Source organism: Centrocercus urophasianus, unplaced genomic scaffold (genome assembly GCF_019232065.1).
Source record: "Centrocercus urophasianus isolate 14NV4802_14NV808 unplaced genomic scaffold, USGS_Curo_1.0 seq_42, whole genome shotgun sequence".
Lineage (NCBI taxonomy): Eukaryota > Metazoa > Chordata > Aves > Galliformes > Phasianidae > Centrocercus > Centrocercus urophasianus.
In genome coordinates, this window is record NW_024885000.1 from 2,578,454 (window position 1) to 2,595,706 (window position 17,253).

The window sequence follows — 17,253 nt, forward strand, 5'->3', positions numbered from 1 at the left end:
GTCAACAGCACTTGGCGTGACAGCAGCCTTTGTGGGATGCACACTGCTCCTTTCAGGGCTGCCCAGCTGCTGCCAGCCGCAGTTCGGTCCCGCGCAGGAACTGCTCTTTCCCTGCCTGCTTGCATATCTGGTTCCCTTCTTCTATTGTGGAAGAAACGTTATGCGTGCACCAGTTTGAGGGATCCCAAAGCAGGAGCAGGAAGACAACTTTTGCTACTGGGATTAGTGTGTGTTTATGAAGTATATAGGGTTCTGGAATTCTCCCAGCACTGGGGAACCCAGCCAAGGCTTGCTAGAACCTGACATCACCATTAAATGGATGCACAGCCATCACTGTGCTCCAGGGCTGGCCACTGGGTCCCATTGGTGAAAATGGCCTTGTGCTGGAGGTGGCAGTGAGCCGTGAGCAGCCAGCCCTCACTTGCTGCTCCATGGGCACAGGACCTGGGGGCTGTGGAGTAGTGTGCTTTGTTCAGCTCCATTCCAATTCACTGCAGTCCCACCTCGGGCTGCAGGAAGGGGCTGCAGGAGCACCACACCTGCTAGGGGTGGTAAGGAATGGATTGAGGTGGAATTGCACGTCTGGGATCAAGCAATGATCCATGGCCAAATCCCTAAATCTGAGCCTTTGGGGTTCTTAACGCTGATAAATGGATCAGGACTGTGCTGTGTCTTACTGATGTGTCCCACTGGGCTGGGTGAGCTGCACCCCACAGTTCAGCACATACTGTTGGCCAACTTATACACAGGTGTCGGCCTGAGCTCCATGTCTATGAATTGCTTTTGTGTTGCTTATCCCACCTCCCCCACCTCAGCTGCTCTTTGCCACCAGACCTGCTGAGGCTGTGCTTGTCCCTTGTCCCTGCAGGTGTCCCGTGTGCCCGTGGAGTCCTGTGAGCAGTACACGACCTGTGCAGAGTGCCTGAGCTCGGGGGACCCGCACTGCGGCTGGTGCACGCTGCACCACACGTAAGTCAGACCATGGCAAGGAAGCACCTCTCAGCAGCACCCAGTGCTTTCCGTTGCTCATTTCAGCAAAATGAGGCTGAAGTCCCTCGAATCCATCCTTCTCTTCCCCTGGGTGTTTCCTGCATTGCGGCTTGAGTAGCACTGAAGATCCCTGAGCTCTTGAAGAAAGGCAGATTCCTTCTGTAGGAGAGTGGATTGCATGCAGCATGCAGGGAGGTGCCATGGGACAGTGCAAAAAAAGCAGAATTGAAACCTGGGGGAGCAGAGCTGTTGCATTTTGCATGTTCCCCATTGCTCGAGCTGCAACCTCTCCTGATTAATGGTGGATTTTTAGAGGTGAGAGTGGGTTTAATGATATGAGCAGGAGTTTGGAACGAGGAGCAGCACCGAGCCCTGTTGAACAGAGGTGGAAGAGCTGCTGTAATGCAGCGTGGTGAGGGCAGGGAGCAGCAGCTGTCCTTGGGGGCAGAGCTGCACGTCCCAGGCACTGCAGTGAGGGCTGTTCCCAGGGGCACTGCAGGAAATACGCTCTGCATTCAGGAGGTGTTTGGGCTCTTTCTTTCCCCCACCACCAGAATGATCACTTCCTATGGCGGAAGGGGGACCACCGGGCAAACACTGATGGGGGGAGGAAGGGCAAACCCAGAGGATACAGGAGGAGAGGAATAGAAATCCCTCCGGCCCCGTGCCAGCTTGCAAAGCAGCCCCCTTACATGCATGGAAATCGGGGCGGAGGCAGAGCAGAGTTCAGGGCCCTGCACAATGATGCTTGGCCACATGCCTGAGCAGCAGGTGTTGGAGAGAGAGAGAGAGAGGAGGAAGGCAGGCTCAAATGCAAAATCCGGCCTGGATTAGGGACTTGCGTGCTTTGGGGTGCAAAACAGCTTCCAGTGCCCAGCAGGGCTCGTTTGGCTTGCAAGGAGTTGGTGCTGCATTCAGGGAAATAGGATAAAACCGTTGCAGGAGCATCCCTGGTGCACCCAGCTCCAGTGCCATGCCTGCACCGTGCCCCCAGGTGGCATTCTGCACAGGGTCCCTGCTTGCTGCAGGCTGCAGGCAGGTTGGGTGGATGTGCCTTTGCTGCTACTCCTTGCACCCCTGTAGCAGCTCCTCTGCAAGGATCAGCGAGTGCTTTCCTGATACTAATGAACTGCATCTTCATGAGCCACCTGGGAAGCAGGTAAAGGTTGTTATCTTCATTTTGCAGAGAGAAAACTCTCAATGTCAAGAGGAGAGCAGAGTGCTGTTTCCTCTGCCCACTTGGCTGTGACATTTGGGCATTAGCATCCTCCCGCCAACACTTTCTTCCCTGATGTCAATTCTCAGCCCTGCACTTCCTGCACTGCTTGAAGCAACCATCATGTTTTTAGCCTTTGTCTTAAGGTGCAAACAATTGAGTTTATCTTGCTCTTCCTGAAGCCTCTGTCATATTTGCTGGGAGGCCCCAAGCGCTGGAGTGTTTGTATTTCATTTGTCATCTTTCTCCTCTAACTTGTGCGTTGTTCCCCTCCTTCCAGCTGCTCCAGCTGCTCGTGGCTCGGTGAGGGCAGGCTGGGATGCTCCTGCTGTGCTCTGAGAGCTGCCAAAGTGTTTGTTATGGGGTCTGGATTGTAAACAGCGACGCACTGGATGTGTGAGATGGATGCAGGGAGCAGTGCCTGCTCCAGGTGTGCTGCTCTCAGAGCCCTGAGTTAGGGATGAAGGCTCTGTTGTACGGTGGGGTGTTTGCACACACGTGTGCACACTGAGATTTGGAGAGCAGTGGTGCTCAAGAGTGAAACCATCTGTGGGGATTTTACAGCAGTGCAGACGTGTGGGTGACTCCATGGCATGGAGCTGCAGGGCTGGAGCACCTTGAGAGCACACACATGATCTGGGGCACTGAGGACACTGCTTTGGAAGGTGCTCAGCCACCTGTATGTGGCAGGTGCTCGTCCTCCTGCAGAGCTGCCCAGCATTCTCCCCATGGCAGGAGGAAGGCTCGCTCCTCCTCCTCTCATTCAAATGGTTCCTTGGGAGAGGCCTCGAGGAGATCATTAAAGACTCTTCAGCCCCGTGGGATCCAAAACCCACAAGGCTCTTCAATATGCTGCTCTCTGCAAGTCTGTTATTGTCTACAGGCCTATTTATCTCTGTTAGGGCTGTTGCCATAAATAGTATGATAAAAAAGAGCCATTCCAGCGAGTCAATGAGATAAAGGCTCCAGTCAAGAGCTCACTTTAAAGCTATCTCAGAGATTCACTTAAACCTCAATAACTCTTCTTTTGGCAGGGTTCATATTTAGCTCCATTATACTCCAGAAAAAGGGGCTGAGGAGAGCAGCAGTGTGTGCTGGGTGTCACACTGGGTGCTGGGAGGGATCAGGGTGAACTTTTCTTATTGGAACACTGATGGCACGTGGGGCTGTTGGCAGTGCCTGCGTCCCCCCACCTCTGCACCACGATTGTGAGTGGGGTCTGAGATGCTGCATGAGAAGTGATGAAGTTTGCTTGTAGTTGGGTAATGCATCAGAAGGGCGCTGTGTCATCTGCTGCCGGGGGGTGGGTTTTGAAGGGAGAGATTTTGCCTAAGTGACATGGAATAGAAAAACCCCCGGGGAACCCCAGTGCTGTGCTGTGTGATATCTGCCAGACACATGAACAGTCCTTCCCTGCCTCCCCAGTGTGCACTCCACTACCACTGGCATTAACTCAGGCACATGTTTCCCTGCAGCAGCTGTAGCTGCAGCCATGGCACTGCCATGCTTTCCATTTTGGAGCTGTTTCTGTCCTCTCCCTGTTCTCAAACTGGACTTGTTTTTCATATTCTAGCCTGATTCTTCATCAACGTTTCATTGTGCTCTGAGGACACCTGCCATAGGAAAATAGGGGGTCATGGGATGCATTCCTGAGGGTAGGAACAGGAGGGATCTGGGAGCAGGGCAGGACAGCTGGTGAGGAGCAGCCTGCAGCCACCAGAGAGGAAATCCCTGCTGCTGGCACAATGCACTCCTCAGTACCAGGAAAAGTCAATTAATGAGCTGTATGCTTTTGTTTTAATTGGAATGAAGGCATCACCTTGTTTCCGCTTTACGTTTTATTTTCTATACATCTAATGAGTTTATGGCTTGCAGGAACGAGGTGTGCAGGGCCCTTTGATCCTAACCAGGCAATCCATACCTGGGCCTGGGCAGAGCATCACCCGCAGTCCTTCCCCTACCCAAAACTCTGCTCATCTTGCAGCTCCGTGCACTGAGGTGCACTGCTGTGTGCTGATGATGTGCACTGCTGTGTGCTGATGATGTGCACTGCCATGTGCTCCCCAGGTGCTCCCCACGGGACAGCTGTGAGAGGGCTGACGAGCCACACCGCTTTGCCGACAGCATCAGGCAGTGCATGAGCATCATGGTGCAGCCCAGCAGCATCTCCGTGTCGCAGCACAGCCTGCCGGTAAGCGCTCCACTCTCCAGTCTTTTTTCCCTTCCCACTGCACAACTGTTTTCCCATGAAGTCAGGCTTGCAGAGGGATGGGTTTGGAGAGCCAAGGGGGGAGAACGGGGTGCAGGGATCACAGCAACAAATTCCCCCTTCCCCATGGGCCCCAGCTCACATTTCTCTCGGTCTGGTTTCATGAACTGTTGAAAGGAAAGGCTTTGTTTCCCCAGAAGCTTTGCCCAGTGCTGGCTCTCTGAACCTCCCAGCTGCTTCTCCTGAGCTCCTGGTGCCCGTGGATGGGCTGCAGCAGCTGCAGCCTCTCCTGGGGCCGGGCTGCATGGGGAGCTCGCTGTTGCTGCTGCAAATGCTGGGAGCTGCTCCTGGCTGTGCAGGTCCCTGATACAGTTGAAGGTAGCAGGGGTTTGTAGGGCAAGCAGCTCCCTGAATTGCAAAGATTCAGTGAGATGTTTCTGCATCAATAGATTGTGCGTCATTCAATGACATCCAGAGGGACTTGAACAGGTTCAAAACTTGGGCCCACAAGAACGGATTGTGATTCAACAAAGCCAAGTTCAAGGTGTTGGCTCGGGGTAATCCCAGGTCTTTGTACAGAGTGAGATTTGAAGGGCTCAGATGCAGCAAAGCAGCAGTCCTGGCTGCATGGAGCAGGTGGGGGCTGTCCCGCTAACACACTGCTGATGTTCTGTGCCCCCATGCAGCTCAGCCTGCTGGTGAGCGATGCCCCGGACCTGGCAGCTGGTGTCACCTGCCTCTTTGGGAACCTGACAGAAGTAGAGGGTCAGGTGGTGGGCAGCCGAGTTGTGTGCGTCTCACCGGCTGCGAGGGATGTCCCAGCCATACCCGTGGATCAAGGTGAGCAAACAGCTTTGGATTGTTCCTCCATTAACAAGTGGCCGCTGTCGTGCTTTTCTCTTTCCATAAAGAGACTTGCACAAAACTCATTTTCTCCTTGGCATCCTTGTAGGTGTCAGCTGTGCTGATGTCTTTGTGTCGCCGCGACACGATATGGAGACTGAGAAGTGTTAAACTCAGGGAGCCAAGGTGGCAGGGCTACTGCAGGTGTACCACAGCCCAGCAATCTGCTCTTAATTAACTCAGGGCTGAGGCTCCCAAAAAGCACTGCTGATGGCCTTGCTTCTACTGTTATCTCCTAGTCTTGGGCTAGGCTGAGTTACTGGGCTTTTGTACAGGAGGCAGAATTCCAATATGGAACAGCATGTCATCCCAGACTTGTTTCAGCTGTGTCCTAAGGCAGATCCCCACCCCTCCCATGCATTTTGCTATCTGCTCTTATCTGTGTCAGAGGATTTGTGGCTGAATCCCCTGTGTTCCCACGTTACCTCTGGGCACTGACTGGCTCTGTCCTGCTCTGCAGACTGGTTCGGTGTGGTGCTGCAGCTGAAATCACAGGAGACGGGAAGAACATTCGTCAGCACGGAGTTCAAGTTCTACAACTGCAGTGCCCACCAGCTGTGAGTGCCCACCCTCCTTCCTGGGTGCAGGGGGGGGGGTCCTGGTGGGATGGGGTGCACCCTCCAGCCACGTGCAGGCAGCAGCCAGGTGCTTTGTACCTGCTGTGGATGGAAGCTCCAGCTCCCTGCCCTCTGAGCAGCCTGCAGCTCTCCTGCCTGCTGAGATAGAGGTTGCAGGAGCCTGAAAAAACCTTAACCTGCTGGTGCCCCCAAGCTGCTCCATCCTGCAACTGTGAATGTGGATGCTCACAGAGGATGAAGCAGAACCAAGTCCAGGATGTGGGCTGGGAGCAGCAGGGCAGAACCCAGCACAGCAGTAGCGCTGGGCTGGAAGGCTCCATGCTGCTTTGAGCACAGTATGTGCTGTTCAGCCCCCTGCTCTGCTCACCCTGGCAGGCACACACATGGCTGTGTGTGAGCATCTGAAGTGTTTATAGATTTCTCTTTGGAAGCACAGCAAGCACCAAAGCACCCAAATGGAAGGCAGACAGGACCTGGCATGGGTCGGGCAGTGAGTAGCAGTGCCTGCAGGGTGGGCTGTGTCTCCCACAGCAGGGCTCAGCTCTCAGCTCTGCTTTTGGAGCGTACTTTGCTGCCCGGTAGGAGTTGATAAGTGCCAGCATGGGGTCACTGAGAGAGCCTTTCTGCCCTGGATTTGAAGCCTTGTGCTATGGGAAGTTCCCTGCTGCACTTGGAAGAGGGCTGCGTGCTCTGGTGAGCTTGGCTAGCAGTGGGTTTTTCTAGGCATGCATTCAATGTATGTTTTTTTCACTGCAGAGGCACCGGGATGAAAGAAGCCTTGAGGGTCCTCCAGCCCCCACTGCTGCCTCTCCCGGTGGTCTGCATCCCCTGCTCCAGTGCCTCCTGTTGTGCTGCAGTTTTGCACAGCTCTGTTCTTGCCCCCTGTCCCTCAGTGACAGCATTCCCTGCTCCTGCCATCACCTATGGTCCTGTCTGCGTCTTTTCTGGGTCCTCAGATTTGCCTGAGAGGTGACTTTATAGGACCCCTATTTTCTCCTCCATGTGGAGGTTTGGATCAGGAGAGGCAGTGCATCTTTTCTGTCCCTTGGCTCCATCTAACCATGCCTTTCTCAAAGCTCATGTTTGGAGATAAAGTGTGAACATGGTTGTAAATTCTGTAGCACTTACATCATCCTGAACTCATTATCAACGAGTTCAGCAAGGGCACGAGCCAGCCTTGCAGGAATGAATCACAGCATGTGTAAAACAGAAAGGAATACGGGCCTGAGCCAGCACAGGAGGGGACCTGTTGATCAGAGTCCCTTCCCTGCAGCATGGCAGAGCAGGCAGGGGAGCAGCTGTGGTTGCACAGCAGCATGCACAGGGACAGTGGTGCATGGAGTGTGCACCTGCAGGCATCTGGAGCTGGCTGGAGTGGTAGAGAGCTTTGTACCTGGTCAGGAAGGGGTAGGTTTTGCAGACAGCTTTTGCTAGACAATGTATTTGGATGCAGGTATTGTGAGCTCACCAGGCTCAGCTCTTGAGTGTGTGAGTTGTCATGGTCAGGGACCTTGCTGGTGGCTTCTGCTTTAAGTCCATTTTCACAAGATAAGGGAGGGATGCACTGGAGACATTGACTCATTCTTGAAGCAAAGGAGAGGCAGCAGTCCTTAAAACCAGATCAGATCGAGAGGCCATGTTCTGACTCAGGACTGGCTCACTCCTTGCAGCACGGGGCTCCCAACCTGGTAACCCCTTCCTCCTTTCTCCCCCCAGGTGCCTCTCCTGTGTGAACAGTGCATTCCGCTGCCACTGGTGCAAGTACCGCAACCTGTGCACCCACGATCCCACCACCTGCTCCTTCCAGGAGGGACGGATCAACATCTCAGAGGTACCACGCTCTGCCTTCAGCTCTTTCTTGGTTGCTTTTCCTGTGGCACCGTGAGCAGAACCAGCGCTCTGTGAGGCTGTTTGACTTCACTCTGGTTTTGCATCTCTGGAAGTGCAGCTGCAAGCAGGAGCACAGCAGTCAAGTTTTGGTGCAGGACGAGTGATGTGCCTCAGCCTGAATGCTGAAGCTGATCCTGCTTTCAGTACGTGGGTCTGCTCAGGTTCAGTAATAACCGTAATTAATCTTTTAATTGCTGTAGTGCTTTCCTTTGGGATCTCAGGGGCTTTACGAAGCATGCAGGATCTGCCCTGCAGTGAGTGCAGTGCAGAGCTGCTAGTGGGAGTCATGGTGCTTCATTCTGGGACTGCTGGCAGCTTTGCAGCAGGGGCTGGAACCCAACTGCAAACTGATTAAGAAAGGAATTACAGATGCAAAGAGCCCCAGACTTTGGAAAAGAGAAGTGCTTCAGGTTTCAAGCGCTGAGGACCAGAAGCGATCTCTCTTAGCTGTTAATAAAAAGTGTGGGGCTCAATTCCAAGAAGGCTTTTAACACTTAGAAGGAGGCAAAGCCCATTATCGGCTTTGCCAGATCTTCTGTGTTTCCTGAGGTAGAGGGATTTATGGAGGAAAAGAGTTTGTTAGCACTGATTCCTGATCAAAGTTACCACCAACCCTGCAGTTTGGGACCTTTGCATCTTGTCCGCTTCCTTGCAGCTGTATCCCAGCAGCAATGGGGCTGAGACAGAGCTGCATGGTGCTCTGCCATGTGGTTTCACCTAGCACAGAGCAGATGCAGCCGGGCAGCGACTGGTCATGGCCCCTCTGCCCTTACACAGAGCTGTGGGGCAGATGGAGGGCTCCTAGGGACAGGATGGGCAATGCACGCTGCCAGCCTCGTGCCACCCCGAGTGGGGACCACGGGATGCACTCACAAAGTGCAGTGAAGAGTCTCATGCAGGGTACAGACATCCAAGGAGAAGTGTCTGCTCTGGGGACAAACCAAAAGCTTTCCCAGTCCAGTTCAAAGCCGAGAGACTTCCTTTTAAGATAACAAGAGAAAGAAAAACCTTTGCTTTTGCTTCTCTCAAGGGGTGCGTGTTGTTTCTTTTTTCCTCCTTCACACTCAAAGCGTTGCCCTCTTCCAAGGCTGTACAATTGCAGTTCTCACTTTCATAGGTCTTCTGCCCCAGGATATCAGGAGTGTTTGACAAGTCTCTGCTAAAGTAGGACACGTCCCTTGCTTTGCTCCAGGAGTGCGTGGGACTTGCCAGCAGTCGTACCTCTGCCCATCCCTGCTGGGCTGATGGGCAATCACAGCTCCAAGGCTTTGTCTTCCCCTTCCTTTCAAGTTCTCAGCCAGGATGTTATACAGTAATATAACACCCAGCGATGGTTTTTGATAAAGGCAAACAATAATGATTTAAATACTCCACTACTTATCACGACTTCTCTGTACCTCTGAACGCACAGGTAAAACCAACCAACCAGCCAAACCCAAGTGTTTCTTTGAGGTGAATGAATGGCCACTAGTGTACACCTAATGCCCTTGCTGTGGGCATTCCATCCTGCATCAAACAAGTGCCTCCTGAAGAACTTCCTCTCCTAAAGCAATTCCAATCACAGTGGCTTCAGTGTGTAGTCTTATCAGCATCTCTCCCTTTGAATCCCAAGGTCTGTTGTGCACAGAGTCCTTTGCAGAGCTTCAGCCCACAGGGGTCACACGTGGAGCTCTGTGCCTGTGGCATCATGTTAGCACGTCCTGGGGGTTGGATTTGTGCCTGGGTGGCTCGTGGCTATGATGTGTTGCTGTAAATACATAGGATGTGTTGCTGTAAATGTACGAAACGCAGAGATGAAGAGGAATGTGGACGCAGACATATTTGTACACCCGTCTCAATGGAGGGCTAGAACCAAATAAATCCCATTAGTTTCCCAGAATGTGGGATCCCTTCCTGCTTTGATGTGTGGATAATGCCATTTCCACATGTGAGATGCTGAATCAGGGGAGCGGAGCGTTTCAGATTCTGGAAGTTAAGTGCAGAACCAGATTTAAGCTCTGTTCTGACTCTGTGGATTTGGGATTTAAATTATTGCTGCTTTTAGAGCAACGTCTTTGCACCTGGCTGTGCCCTTTGATGCTAAGCACTGCTCGATGCACCTTGAAGGATATAAAACAAGCCAAACCTTCCTGGTACCTGTTCCTACCATCCTCAATTTGAATGCCTAAATGGGAACTGGTGCATGAGATGCAAGCAGGGGCTGCATTTCCGTCCCCTGAAGTCATCACACGGTTTTGCTGGGTCCCATCTCACTTCTGAGAGTGAAGCCCAGCACAAAGCAATGCCAGCAGTCCCTCTGCTGCTGCCTTGCTTTGCACGTCTGGTTTCTAAGGAGCAAGATCTGCTCTCCTCTCTGATGGCGTAAATGGAGAGTAATGTGTCTCCATGAGTGATGGGGACCGTAATTTATATCATTGGGAGCGCATCTGTGAGCCAAGAGTTTACATTCATGTGCCAGGATCGTTTATGTTCAGAGCTCTGAAATGTGTGCAGCTAGTTAACATTTGTAGAGGCCTTTCATATTTTTAGATTAAAAAAACGGAAGAAATGTTGTTTTTCCTTCCATTTGGGTGAAATCCTTCAGTCAAAAGCAATGCCTGCCATTTCCAGGCACTCTTTTTGCAAACAAGAGTGAGGTTTGACCCACTAAAAGCACTCTGTTAAACACAAATAGTAACCATGGGTGCTCTGCTCTGCTCCACAGGCAGATGCTTATCTCTGGCGTTTAAGGTATTTATAGACCTCGGAATCTTTGAGGCTAAAAAGTGTTGCAGAAGCATAAAATGTCTTTGTGAACTCTGCACAGCTCTGAGTTTTCCCCAAGTCTGTGCCACCCGTGCATCACTCCGCTTTTTCTCCAGCGGATCCTCCAAGCTGTGTTTGTTCTGCTTTACAGAAGTCAAGGAGGATAATGAGGGAATTCAGCACGTGTTTGTTTAGTGATTGGAGGTAATAACAGCCTTCCTGGCTCGGGGCAGGCTCTAGTCCTCGTGAATTAAAAAACAACGACACAAAGTAAAGGGATGATGGAGCAAATTGCTGGGCACCTCGTGGTTTGCATCACCGTGCAATGAAGGGCTCCACTGCTGCTCCCCTGATGGTGGCTCGCCATGGGTTGGGTGCAAAGAGGAGCAAAGTCTGTGCTGGCAGCTGGGTGGGGAGCGCTGTGCATCCCAGACTGCAGCACCTCGGTGGTGGGATTCCCCCCAGCCTGCAGTTCTGAGTTGTGCTCCCCCTCCCAGCACCGCCAGCTTTCTGCTGCTGGAGCTCAAACCGCTCCTGGCTGTTAATCCGTGAAAGTCTCTGTTAGAAATAAAATAAAAAATATATAAGGAAAAGTGCCTCTAAAAAGGTTTACGAGGCAGCTACCAACTCCTCCGTGCTCGGGCAGCAGCTGGTTCTCATTGACAACTTGCCCGAGCTGGGAGCTGAGCTGGGAGCGCAGTCCTGATGCCATCAGTGCAGTGCAGAATTCCTGCCTGGATGCATCCCAGCAAAGCCGGCTTTAGGGCTGGGCAGGAGAGCTGCAGTGCCAGCATGGGATTTGGCAGAGCAGAGGGAAGCATCCGTCAGTTTTTTTCACTAAAACTTCAGCGTGGGATTAATCACAGTGTCAGTTACTTACAGGTATTTAGGTACCTATTTCCATCAGATCAAAGCAAATTAGAGCTAAATGGGATGTAAATGCTTCTGATGGTCAGAGCCTTTGTCACTGCATGTTGCAGTCCCTGGGACAGAAATCGAGCAAACCCTGCATGCATCTCACAGTGTGGCACGAGGAGAAGATCATCTTTAGGATGTTGAGATATTATGGGAGAAATGTCATGCATTTACCAGGCACCAGCAGCCCTCGTTGTGGCTCATCACAGATTGCTGTGTACAGCCCCATCCATCTCATGCTTGGGTGTGCTTCTCAACAGTGCAGCAGTGTTTGCAGGAGGATTCCCTTTCTTTGCTTGGAGCATCTTCAGCAGTGAAGTCTCAAGCTCCTGCAATAGCAAATGTAACAGAAATAGCAATATGAACAGCAGCATTAATGTTAAAAGTGGCTGCTGATTTACAATTGCGTTATTTTGGCCAGATAGTGGCAGAAGTGGGAACAATTCACGCTTCTCTACTTAATGCTTTAATTACTGTGCTTAGTTACAAGAGCCCACCACCACCCACTGCCATGCTTTCAGCATACACAGTTCCAGTTCTTCTCTCCCTCATTGCAATCTCACTGATGTTTGAAACATTCCCACCTGGTTTTCAATGGAGAATATAAAGGACCGCTTCCAGTTTCTTGGCACTGTGTTCATCCCAAGGCTCAGCACCGTCCTGGAGCTGCTCTGTATCCCCGCACACCACAAACCGACGTCTCTTCTTCCACTTCCAGGACTGCCCCCAGCTCTTCCCCACCGAGGAGATCCTGATCCCGGTTGGAGAAGTGAAACCCATCACTTTGAAAGCCCGGAATCTTCCACAACCTCAATCTGGCCAACGTGGTTACGAATGTGTGCTGAGCATCCAGGGCGTCATCCACCGCGTGCCCGCGCTGCGCTTCAACAGCTCCAGCGTGCAGTGCCAGAACAGCTCGGTGAGCACAAAGCTGCCTCCTGGTTTAGCTGCACTGACCTCCTGTGTGTGTGGCACACTGCAGTGCCCAGAGTGGGCTGCTGCTGAGGAGGAGGTGGGTTTGGCTGGGGGGGGGGGGGAGGATTCAGTGCCTGAAGGCGGGTGTAAGAAACAGGACAGACTTGGTAGCAGGGTGATAGGACCAATGGGGAATGGATTCAAACTTAAAGAGGGGAGATTTAGATTGGGTATAAGTAAATAATGGCAGTGAGGTGTTGGCCAGAGGGGTGATGGAGTTCCATCCCTGCAGACCCTTGAGCACCTGAGTATCTGGTAGAGCTGTGGCTGCTCCTCTTCAGTGCACAGCAATGGGAGCAGATGGCCTTTAAAGGTCCCTCCCAACTCAAACCATTCTATATTTTATGATTCTGTGAATCACCTGGGGGTGCTGCTAAGAAGCAGGTGGGGAAGGCAGCTCTGCCCTGCATAGGATGGGGCTCAGCAGATGGCAGGGGCTCTTCAGAGGGGTTGCAGGGCGCCCACGATTGGGTTTGGCCATCAGCACAGGGAACTTTGGGCGTGCTTTAATATTCAGTGCAGACGGTCTTAAATTGTTAATCAAGTTTTGAATTTTTTAAAGTTGTGCTGGGTATTTATACATCACTGGCTGTCTGTGGGCCTTGCAGCTTGGTGGCTAATAAATGTATTAATACCATGTAGCACTTCTCCCATCCAGAGCGATTTATAAACATTAGGGGAGCGCTTTTTCCTCCTGTTAGGCTGATGGGAAGTGGTAGGTAGAGAGTTTAAGGGCAATTCTGCACGAACAGCTCCATCAGCTGAGCAGAGGATGTGGTTTTGTAACAACTCAGTGAAGCCCAGCAAGGTAAATCCCTGGAACCAAGTGTGAGTTAAAGAAGGACAGCACTGCATGGAGTAGTCTGCCTCAATGGCAGTAGTTTTTTAAGCCTTTTTCGTGGCTCTTAATGAACTGGAGGGGCCATATTGATGAGCTGGGGCTGAGCAACAGGAGCAGCTGCTGCAAGGGGAGTAATTAATCCATTACCTCTCCCAGGGACTAGGTCTGATTTAATTATCTGCACACAGTGAGGAGGAGGGAGGCAAAGCAAGACCCTGAAGCTGGAATGTGGAAATGGTGGTGGATCAGCCACCAGCATGTGATGCAGAGAATAATCACTGCTTCTTAAAAAGCCCTCCCTTCCTGGCAGTGTCACTGATGCACACTCCCAAGCGTTTCATTCTCCCTCTTCTTCTCCAGTATCTCTACGATGGGATGGACATCAGCAACTTACCAGTGGACTTTGCTGTGGTGTGGAATGGGAACTTTGTCATTGACAACCCGGAGGATGTGAAAGGTAATGTGGGCTGTGGAGGCTGCTGGGGGCTTGGGCAGTGAGGGTGGGAGCAGCTCCATACCATGGCAATGGGAAAACCACTGAAAGCCCTGAAATGAAAGCTGTAAAAGCAATCTATGGAAAGAATGACTTCTAGAAAACATCCAATGCTTCTAATTACAGCTGTTATGAAACTTTGTCCAGGACCTCATGCTCTGGGAGCACTCATGGAACCCAGACCAGGCTACCTGGGAATGTGGGTGGTTTCAGGGAGCTGCTCCTTAATTCAGTTCCTTGGGGCGACCTCAGTGTTTGCAGAGGCTTGGGAGCACCACTCAGCACTGCGCTCTCTGCTCTCTCCTCACAGTGCACCTTTACAAGTGCGCAGCACAGCGTGAGAGCTGCGGGCTCTGCCTGAAGGCTGACCCCAAATTTGAGTGTGGGTGGTGCAGCGGGGAGGGCAGGTGCACCCTACGGCCCCATTGCAGCCCCCAGCCCTGGCTCGACTGGTCCAGCAGGAACGTCAAATGCTCCAACCCACGCATCACTGAGGTAAGAGCACTCAGCTGTGCATCCCGCTGGCGTTGGGTGGGCTCAGGGCTGTCTCCATCTCCTATCTGAAGGGTGGAGGGCTCAGTGCCCCAGTGCTGAGCACTGTGGATGCATCGCAGCCAAGCAGGGTGTGGTGCAAAGCTCCATTGCGTGGCTGTCGCTCTCTGCCGTGCTGCTGGCATTGGGTTGACCACCACGAGCTGGCACAGGAATGCTGATTAAACCAGAGAGTTAATTAGGCTGCAGCTGACGTGTCTGATGTTCACTTTCAGACCGCTGAGGGATGCAAAGCGGCTCCCAGGAGCTTTTCCATAGCAAAGCTGCTCGTGGGCTGTTAGCGCTGCTGCTAGGAGTGACACTGCTGTCAGGAGGGAATGAAATATTTTGCCGTCTTGCTTAATTAACTCCCCCAAACCCTTGAGCAGCCAGGTCGAAGGAGAATGACAGAGGCCCAGGAGAAACACTGCGAGGTCGATATCCCTAATCCCAAACCCTCTGGGCACAGAGGTCAGCTCCTGTCTCTTTCCCCTTTGCCCAGAGAAGTGTTTATGGTGCTCTTGGAAATGGTGGGACTGTTGCAGCCTTGGGTTCTGTAGATGTCACCTGAGATTTTGGTGTTCCCCAGGTGCCACTTGAAGCATTCATTGCTATTGGGCTCTGGACCAAAAGCCCAGCACAGAAGCATATGGGATGTACTCAGTCCTTGTTTTGCACTGAGACCCTCTAACACTACAAAACTTCCACCCGGCCTGTGGTCCTGGCAATAAATAAATAAAAGTCAGTTTTCTTGCGAACAAGCGGCACTCTGATCTCCTATTCACTTATTTGAAGGCCTCATTAATATAACATCAGTGCAACAAACAGCTGAAGGGGGGGCAGTGTCAGCCTGAATAATGGAGTTGCTCTGCGGAGATAACAATTAGGTTCTGAATGTGCCATCAGCCTAGGCAGAGACGAGGAGGGATCATGCAGTGATGACAGTGCTCGTCTGCTGGCTCCTGCTGGGCTCATCAGCTGGGATGGGGCTGCTTGGAGCAGTGGGGAAAGGACAAAGAGTGAAGGTGACTGTGGCTGGGGAGGGGGCAGGGGGTTTTCTCCGTGCACCCAAACAGATGCTCACTGTAGTGCAGGAGTGGTGCAGGCTATGGAAGGACAGCACTGGTCTGAGTCTCGCTTTCTCATGCTCATTGTGGCTAAATCTGCTGTTATAGAATCATTAAGGTTGGAAAAAAAGCACTGGGATCATTTAGTCCAACCATCAACCCATCGCCACCATATGTCAGCTTGTGCAGGAGGTGGGGCTCTGCAAGGTGGGGAGAGCTGCTGCACTGCAGCATCCCAGTGGGCCACAGTGTGTGTGAGCTGCTGAGCTACCAAGTCATGAAGGCAGGTGGAAGCGAGCAGCTCAGTGTTGTTGGCTGGGTGCTCTTCCTCCCAGTGCTCCCCATCCTGCACAGCAGCCCCGGGTGCCCCACGATGGACCTTGAAGGCTTCTCCTCTTTCTGAGATTTTGACTGAATCTCTCCAGCTGCAATTAATTGAATGCATCTGTTCTAACCCTGGGGCTGCTTTATGGCACAGTTACTTCAAAACTGTTCAATTAGCGACCACTAAAATCTAGGTCGAGTGGAGCTCCATATTGGGGATTTTCCAGGTCAGGACGTTTTCAAAATACAGCATCAGCCCCTCATTGTTTGGTGAGGCCATTGGCTGCGCTCCGGTTGGGGAACGGCGAGCTGTGGCTGTTTGTTGGAGATGGGAAGGGACCGAGGAGCCAATGAGCAGTGCAGTGCTACAACAAAACACGTCTTAACGTAATCTGGAGCTGCAGAGGACAGTTGTAGCTGTCAAGTATGTGAACCGCCAGGCTCAGGTGATCCCTGGTGATGGGAGCATTAGCGGCGCAGCCTTCAGGACTCGGCGTAATGCGCTGCAGCTTGGTTTGTAGCATGCCTTGTGGGCACGCAGAGCTAAGTGCTACAAGGCTCCCCGTGTGGTGTGGGTTACAGCACACAGCAGTGCATGGGGGTGGGTTGGAAACCTCGGTTTGGGGAGAGAGGGAAGCAGAAATGGAAGCTCTGGGGAAGGTGCAGGAAAAGCAGCCGGGCAGAAGCACCAAGGAAAGGTCGTGGGGAACTGAAATCTTGTGCCAAAAGTGAGGATGGAACCAACGTGCAGAATTAAGATTTATCCATTAAGTTAATTGAAGTGCATTATTATAGATTATGTTGTTTATTAATACCAGCTGTAGCACTGGGAAGATTAGTAGCTCACCCGAGAGCGGTGGAAGATTCAAAACAGTTGTTGAAGAGTCTTGGGTCCCAAACTTGAGCCTATATGTTGTAATTTGTACTGCTCATGAAAGAGTGTTGTCCTTGATGAAAGGCTGTAGGAGCAGAGCTGGCTGAGGCTCAGGCAGGCTATAAGCAGGCAGCTTTAGAGCACACACCTCACCCTTCAGCATTTTGAGCCACTTGAGGTGTCAGCTTACTGATAAATGTGCTATCTGCATTCAGAGAGCAGCCAAGGCAGAAGGTAACAAAGTTCTCCACAGCAGCAGGCAACTGCTGGAAGGTTATTTGCTGCCTTATGTAGTATGTGAAAAGCAGCCAGGCTTCTGCTTCATACAGAGCCGGGACCTGATGGCCAGCCTGGAGAGCAAGAAGAAAATGCACAGGCAGTGGAAGCAAGGACAGGTGCCCTGGGAGGAGGAGAGGGATGTTGGTGGGCTGTGTAGGAGCAGGGTCAGGAAAGTCAAGACCCAAATGGAACTGGACTTGGCAAGGGGTGCAAAGAAGGACAAGAAAGGCTTCTACAGGTCCATAAAACAGAGGAGTTGGACTAGATGACCATGTTCACACAATTCTGTGATCCTTCTTCTCCCCGGGGGTGGCATTGTCCCTCTGTGTCTCCCTCAGGACAACACATGTGGGTTCCAGCTTTGTTGACTGCTCAGCAGTGAACGCGGCAGGCAGGGTGGGATCTGCCTCCAACCCGGGGGGC

The 17,253-nt window shown here is 52.1% G+C and overlaps 1 protein-coding gene across 1 annotated transcript in view; it reads left to right on the forward strand.

Moving 5' to 3' along the window:
- Nucleotides 1-17,253, forward strand: part of PLXNA2 (plexin A2) — a 99,083-nt gene that overhangs the window by 49,041 nt on the left and 32,789 nt on the right. Inside the window, exons 5-12 of the mRNA XM_042833739.1 lie at nucleotides 869-969; nucleotides 4,274-4,397; nucleotides 5,102-5,255; nucleotides 5,779-5,875; nucleotides 7,613-7,727; nucleotides 12,165-12,365; nucleotides 13,623-13,719; nucleotides 14,066-14,250. Coding sequence (XP_042689673.1) covers nucleotides 869-969; nucleotides 4,274-4,397; nucleotides 5,102-5,255; nucleotides 5,779-5,875; nucleotides 7,613-7,727; nucleotides 12,165-12,365; nucleotides 13,623-13,719; nucleotides 14,066-14,250 — 1,074 coding nt within the window. The remainder of the gene's footprint in view (nucleotides 1-868; nucleotides 970-4,273; nucleotides 4,398-5,101; nucleotides 5,256-5,778; nucleotides 5,876-7,612; nucleotides 7,728-12,164; nucleotides 12,366-13,622; nucleotides 13,720-14,065; nucleotides 14,251-17,253) is intronic.